General features: G+C 48.9%; 1 protein-coding gene across 1 annotated transcript; it reads right to left on the reverse strand.

Annotated features, from left to right (window-relative positions):
• Nucleotides 1-1,654: 1,654 nt before the first annotated feature.
• LOC308175181 (prenylcysteine oxidase 1-like) lies at nucleotides 1,655-7,707 on the reverse strand (the record flags this gene model as incomplete). Its single annotated transcript, XM_080550894.1, is given in 5 exon segments — nucleotides 1,655-1,711; nucleotides 1,713-1,976; nucleotides 2,310-2,743; nucleotides 4,953-5,093; nucleotides 7,496-7,707. Coding segments are annotated over 5 exon segments (1,108 nt in total), but the record flags the coding sequence as incomplete, so codon positions are not given.
• Between the last annotated feature and the right edge of the window lie 136 nt (nucleotides 7,708-7,843).

Below are 7,843 nucleotides of genomic sequence, written 5' to 3' on the forward strand. Positions count from 1 at the left end.
CAGAATTTGCATTTATTTCATTGTCGTTCTTTATTGCAATAATTATCTATTTCATTCTTTTCAAACATGACATTCCACCCAAAGGGCCTTGTAGTTCTGGTGTGATAACACTGTAGTTCTGTGTTCCGCAACTGAACTTCAAATGGACTGTTGCCTAGTAACCTGAACACAAACATGTAGTCTAATTAACGGTCATTTAGTAGAACATCTGTGCGGCGGAGTGATACATATAGTTAAAAGTCCCAGTGCTGTTATACTGTATATCAGCACTCATAGAATGCCTCTTGTCCAATCAAATCCAATCAAATGACTTGGTCAGAACTAACTGTTGTATGAACTAAAATAAACAAAGGAACCAGACCAGTAAGGAGACGTCCTTCATCAGGCAAAACACATTTTATTGGCGACCGTAACTCATCATATCATCACTTCATCACTTCTTGCAGAAATCCAACATAAATATTCAAACCGTTTGTGAGAAGAAAATAACAATGTTTTTTTGTTTTGTTTGTTTTGCGCTACGCAGCAGCGTAACTGAGACATTTGTAGCGAACAATTCAGATTCAAGTCTAACCAGTTATATCATACATGTCTGCTCATGTGCAGCAGGAAGCTTGGTAAATGGTAAACGGTAAACGGACTGCACTTATATATCGCCTTTATCCAAAGCGCTTTACAACAACCTCTCATTCACCCGTTCACACACACATTCACACACCAATGGCGGCAAGCTGCCATGCAAGGTGCCGGCCCGCTCACTGGGAGCAATTTGGGGTTCAGTGGCTTGCCCAAGGACACCTCGACATGTGGCCAGCCGGGGCTCGAACCGCCGATCTGCCAACCTTGCAATCGTTAGACGGCAGCTCTACCTCCTGCGCCACAGCCACCCCATAAGAGTTTTAAGAAGCTTCATGGCCAACAGTCCAAACAGTCATATCTATACACGTTTAGTTACAATAAAGTCTATAATATTATTATTATGATTATGATTATGATTATTATTAATAACAACACATCTGGTCAAACATACAGTATGTATCTGAGCATGATGCTGTCGTCATGACGATAATAATCTGGTCTTAATGTGGTTGGTCACCATCGCCATGGTAACTCCGCCAGGCTTGGGTCAAGCTAATTAGCTAAATGAATAAAACCCTGTTTGTTTCTGCAGCTGATCACAGTTACATAACTTATTAATAAACACACAGTCTGGTGTGTCTGTAGGAACCTGCTAGAATATCATTGTATTGCTTCCAACCGTTAAAGGTTAACCACACACACGCTCACACACACACACACACACACACAAGCTCACACACACACGCTCACACACACACACACACACGCTCACACACACACACACACACGCTCACACACACTCACACACACACACGCACACACGCTCACACACACGCACACACACACACGCTCACACACACACGCTCCCTCACACACACACACACACACACACACACACACACACACACACACACACACACACACACCCTCCCTCACACTGGTTCTGTATATCTATGTACATAAGTCTGTTTTGATTATTGGCATCCCTCCCTCCTTCACACACCCTCCCTCCCTCCCTCCCTCCCTCCTTCACACACCCTCCCTCCCTCCCTCCCCCCCCCGCCCCCCCGGCTCCTCACAGCTCCGTCTTCAGCTTGTGCAGCAGCTCCTTCTGGTCCACCATGTCCCCCCCCCCGCCCCCCCCAGCGGTGGAAGGCCAGCAGAGCGATGTTCTTGGCCGCCACCGCGCTCATCTCCATGGCGCTGCCCGCCCACTCGATGCCGTTGAGGTAGTAGAGGTGGTGGTGGAGGACCACGGGCGGCAGCCCCCCCCCCTCCCCCTCCCCCGGGGGGGTCCCGTAGCGGGGGTACGCCTCCCAGCTGGTCGCCTGCACAGAGTAGTACGACCGGAACAGCGTCTTCAGCTCCGCACGGGCCAGAGGCAGAGGGGAGAACACCTGAACACACACACACACACACACACACACCAGGAAGGTTAACACACACACACACACACACACACACACACACACACACACACACCAGGAAGGTTAACCCCCCACACACACACACACACACACACACACCTGGTACACACACACACCAGGAAGGTTAAACACACACACACACACACACACACACACACACACCAGGAAGGTTAACCCCCCCCACACACACACACACACACACACACACACCTGGTACACACACACACCAGGAAGGTTAAACACACACACACACACACACCAGGAAGGTTAACCCCACACACACACACACACACACACACACACCTTGTAGACGCCGGCCTCCTGAGGCTGCTTCCTGCGGAAGGCGGCTGACACGTTGACGGGGCAGACGGAGGCGGCGGCGGTGAAGAACACGGGGTGCTCCTGTCCTCCCGTGGTCAGGACGGCCGCGAACGGGAACAGCCGGGGGTCGGGGAAGCCGAAGTAGGAGGAGTTGAGGTAACCGTGGACGACCGAGGCCACCGTGCGGTGGTAGGCCCCGCCCACAGGAGGAAGGGGCGGATCGAAGCCCTGGAAGGAGAGGCCCGACCCCACGCTGGTCTGCAGGGGCGTGGCCACCACCACCAGGTCATACAGGGAGGAGGAGGAGGAGGAGGAGGTGGAGGAGGATGTGGAGGAGGAGGAGGAGGAGGGGGAGGAGGAGGAGGTGGCGGTCCCCGTGGGTGTGGCGTAGGTCAGACGGTAGCGGGTCCACTCCCCTGTGACACGGTCACACAGTCACATGGTCACATGGTCACATGGTCACATGGTCACACAGTCACATGGTCACACAGTCACATGGTCACATGGTCACACAGTCACATGGTCACACAGTCACATGGTCACATGGTCACATGGTCACATAGTCACATGGTCACATGGTCACATAGTCACACGGTCACACGGTTTAATTAAACATTATCACAAATGCTATAGATCTGCAGTTGGGTTATTCATTGATCTATTATAAATCAATCATGACATATTAATCAATAAAGTGGAGAGATATGGTATCAGGGGACCGGTGTTACATTGGGTTAAAAGTTATTTAAGTAAGAGACAGTTAGGGTTAGGGTTAGAGCAGTTAGTGAAGCTGAGTAACTTCTGCTCTACGTGTTTGGACATTGCTGCTGGCGTCCCCCAGGGGTCAGTGTTGGGGTCAGTGACAGGGGTCAGTGTTGGGGTCCCCCAGGGGTCAGTGTTGGGGTCAGTGACAGGGGTCAGTGTTGGGGTCAGTGACAGGGGTCAGTGTTGGGGTCCCCCAGGGGTCATTTATTTGCAGATGATTCAGATATTTTCTGTCCTGGGGATAATTTAAAACTACTACTAGAGGACGTCACAAAAATAATTTGTTAGATATTTGGTCATTCAGAAGACCTGAGAGCTCTATTGGGCTGATATGCTAGCAGAAGACCTGAGAGCTCTATTGGGCTGATATGCTAACAGAAGACCTGAGAGCTCTATTGGGCTGATATGCTAGCAGAAGACCTGAGAGCTCTATTGGGCTGATATGCTAGCAGAAGACCTGAGAGCTCTATTGGGCTGATATGCTAGCAGAAGACCTGAGAGCTCTATTGGGCTGATATGCTAGCAGAAGACCTGAGAGCTCTATTGGGCTGATATGCTAGCAGAAGACCTGAGAGCTCTATTGGGCTGATATGCTAGCAGAAGACCTGAGAGCTCTATTGGGCTGATATGCTAGCAGAAGATCTGAACATATTCTGGTGCTGTGCCAGTGAGAGCTTTATAAACAAGCAGAAGGATCTGATGATGACGACGATGATGATGATGACACCTACCGACTGTGTGGGGGGAGTTGGCGGTTAGCATGCTTACACAACTAGCATAAACGCAGGTAACACTGTACGGTGACACGGTTAGCGTGCTAACACAACTAGCATAAACGCAGGTAACACCTACGGTGACACGGTTAGCATGCTAAAATGGACCCGGGTGCTGATGAGGCACTGTCAGCTCCAAATAGCACCTAGAGCAGTACTGGAACCGGTACAAGGGTGTACCAGGACCACCATCAGGTTGTATTGCTGTCATCTTTATTGTCTCTATTGTGTTGTTGCATCATAACTGTGCTTAAGTTTATCTTTTGGCAGGACCTGTGACCATGCTGGATGCAGAACGATGCAAATACAACACTAAATTTATGGAAAGTGTGTACGCCGATAATATGCAAGGAATTTTTCCTGGATACATGGTGTGCAGGTTTTTGCCCTTGCTTGCTTGCTTTGTGCCGGTGGTCCTGGCCTCCCCTTGGGGACCGCTGGGTACTGGTAAGCAAACTGGCTAGTAGTCGCTCTATTGGTAGAGGGCTGCAAGGGAATTTTTCCTGGCTACATAGTATACAGGTTTTTACTTTTGCCTGCTCGCGGCTCTGTCAGTATTGATTGATTGATTGACTGATTGACTGAACATTTTCATTGTGTGAAGCGCATTGAGTTGCATCTTGTAAGAAATGCGCTATACAAATAAAATTTGAATTTGAATTTGAACACAACTAGCATAAACACAGGTAACACCGTACGGTGACACGGTTAGCGTGCTAACACAACTAGCATAAACGCAGGTAACACCGTACGGTGACACGGTTAGCGTGCTAACACAACTAGCATAAACGCAGGTAACACCGTACGGTGACACGGTTAGCGTGCTAACACAACTAGCATAAACACAGGTAACACCGTACGGTGACACGGTTAGCGTGCTAACACAACTAGCATAAACACAGGTAACACCGTACGGTGACACGGTTAGCGTGCTAACACAACTAGCATAAACGCAGGTAACACCGTACAGTGACACGGTTAGCGTGCTAACACAACTAGCATAAACGCAGGTAACACCGTACGGTGACACGGTTAGCGTGCTAACACAACTAGCATAAACACGGGTAACACACACGGACGGGCCTACCGACTGTGTGGGGGGAGATGGAGGTGACCTGCGCCGGGACCAGGCGGGCCTTGGCGCGGTCCAGCAGGCCGGAGCAGACCAGCTTGTTGCCGCCCTCCACCGCCCAGAGGTTGCTCTGAGCCCCCGCCAGAGACACCGCCCCTGCACCACACACACACACACACACACACACACACACACACACACACACACACCACACACACACACACACACACACACACACACACACACACACACACACACACACACACACACACACACACACCCTGCTTTATATGGACCACAGGACACACACACACACTCTAGGCTACCTGCCTCTCTAACCTCTAACCTTTAGACTACCTGCCTCTCTAACCTCTAGACTACCTGCCTCTCTAACCTCTAGACTACCTGCCTCTCTAACCTCTAGGCTACCTGACCTCTAACCTCTAGACTACCTGCCTCTCTAACCTCTAGACAAACCTGCCTCTCTAACCTCTGACCTCTAGACATACCTGCCTCTCTAACCTCTAACCTCTAGACTACCTGTCCTCTCTAACCTCTAGACTACCTGTCCTCTCTAACCTCTAGACTACCTGACCTCTAACCTCTAGACATACCTGCCTCTCTAACCTCTAGACATACCTGCCTCTCTAACCTCTAGACTACCTGCCTCTCTAACCTCTAGACTACCCGCCTCTCTAACCTCTAGACTACCTGCCTCTCTAACCTCTAGACCAGAGGTTCCCAAACTTTTTTTAACCAAGGCACCCCTGAAGCTTTCCCCCTTCTCCAAGGCAACCCAACTCTACGAAGATTTAAAAAATGCCTCGGAGCTTAAACTAAAAACAATACACGATGAATTGGTTCGAAAATGTGTGTTTATATATAATACATAAGTATTGCCCCAATGAATTTTAACAAGATAATAAAAGTCATAAATGAACTGTAATGGACGGGCAAGAATGCATAGGTCAGTCAAACTATCGCTAAATTAAATATAATTGTGGCCCTCAAGGATTGTACAATATGGGAGGAGACTCAGAGGGAATTCTTCACACAAATAAAATATCAAAGGCCTGTATAATCAATCAATGGAACAATGCTTTTTTTTTGGGCTTAAAATAATGCCTTAAAATGTAATTCTCATTTCAATGCTCATTCTGAGATTATTATTTCACATCTGAACCAAACGGGTAACTCACAACTATAATAATTTAACAATAATAATCATGACAGAATTGTAAACATTTAGAGAAATACAAAACAAAGAAATATGTTGTGTGCATTAGTGGGACACATGCGCCTGCTTTTGGGAGCAGAGTCTCTTCATGCGGGGAGAGATAGTGGACAGCGCGACACGCAGGTCCTGTTCCACTGACAGACGCGTGCGTGTCTTGTTCTTGACGTATGCTAGAGAAGAAAAAGCCAGCTCGCACAAGTAGGAGGTTGGGAAGGGTAAAAGCACCTTGATGGCGCTCTCTGAGAGAGATGGATATTCATGTCCCACAAGCAGTCAAAACCTATCCAAACCTAGCTCACCATGTTTGAGCTTCAGTGTGCGGTCCATAATGAGCTCTGCCAGTTCATCTTGAGCTTTGCTGCTCAAACTAGCGGCTGATGCTGATGAGAGGGGGTTGAACGGATCCCGGAGCCAGTCGAAGTCTTCGTTCATTGGAGGGAAATAGGACTCAAATCTCTCCTCCAGCATACGTAGGTGCGCAGCGATCAGATTCAAGAAAGACGCTGACTTGTGTGCTGCGTCATTGACCGTCAACGTAAACATTTCAATGTTTTTCTTGGCCACCTCGTCTTGCCACCGTCTCAATTTGGATCGGAATCCGTTCAGTTTGTCTGTCGCTGTCAGGATATTCTCAGCCTTCCCTTGCATTTTTATGTTGAGGTCATTAAGGTGGCTGAAAATATCTGCCAGATAAGCAAGCTTAATCCACCACGATTCATCTTCCAATTGTTCTTTGTATGGCAAGTCGTGTTCACTGACAAAAGTGATCAGTTCATCTCGGAGCTCATAGACACGGGATAACACCTTGCCCCGCGACAGCCAGCGGACCTCTGTGTGTAATAAGAGCCCCTCATGCTCGGACTCCATCTCATTGCACAATGTGCTGAACAGCCGTGACTTCAGCGGGCGTGATTTTACATAATTAACCATTTTCACCGCTTGGTCCAAGACTTCAGTGAGGAGTAGTTAGTTAGTAACTAGTAGGCCTAGTTAGTAAATTAATATCTTTCAAATCTGAGAAATATATATTTTATTTGCTTATGAACTCCATTGCACATGTAATAAACAAACGTTTATTAATGTATTATTATTATAATTTTATATTATTATTATTATTATTATTTATTTTTTTTACGAGCAGATTTGGCGGCACCCACTTTGGGAACCTCTGCTCTAGACTACCCGCCTCTCTAACCTCTAGACTACCTGCCTCTCTAACCTCTAGACTACCTGCCTCTCTAACCTCTTAACCTCTGGGCTACCGTGATCCGCCTACCTCTGACCGACCCTTTAACCTCTGACCCCCTGAACCTCTACGTACCCACGAAGGCGGGCACGCTGACGTTCTGTCCGTAGTTGACCCTCATGATGGGGGCGACGACCTCGTCTATGAAGCGCTGGGAGAGGCCGGCCTCCAGCAGAGCGGAGGCCAGCGGCCGCCTGGTCAGGTTCAGCAGCGCCGCACCCCCCAGGGAGCCCAGCAGCTCCTCCACAGAGCTGAACGCGTAGCCCTGCGCCTGGTACTTATACACCCTGGGACACGGGACAGGGGGGGGGACGGGACGTTCGCGGTTAGCGTGCTAACACTACTAGCATAAACACAGGCAGCGCCGTGTGGTAACACGGTTAGCGTGCTAACACGACTAGCATAAACACAGGCAGCGCCGTG

Source organism: Nansenia antarctica (assembly GCF_963989245.1).
Source record: "Nansenia antarctica genome assembly, contig: SCAFFOLD_658, whole genome shotgun sequence".
NCBI lineage: Eukaryota > Metazoa > Chordata > Actinopteri > Argentiniformes > Microstomatidae > Nansenia > Nansenia antarctica.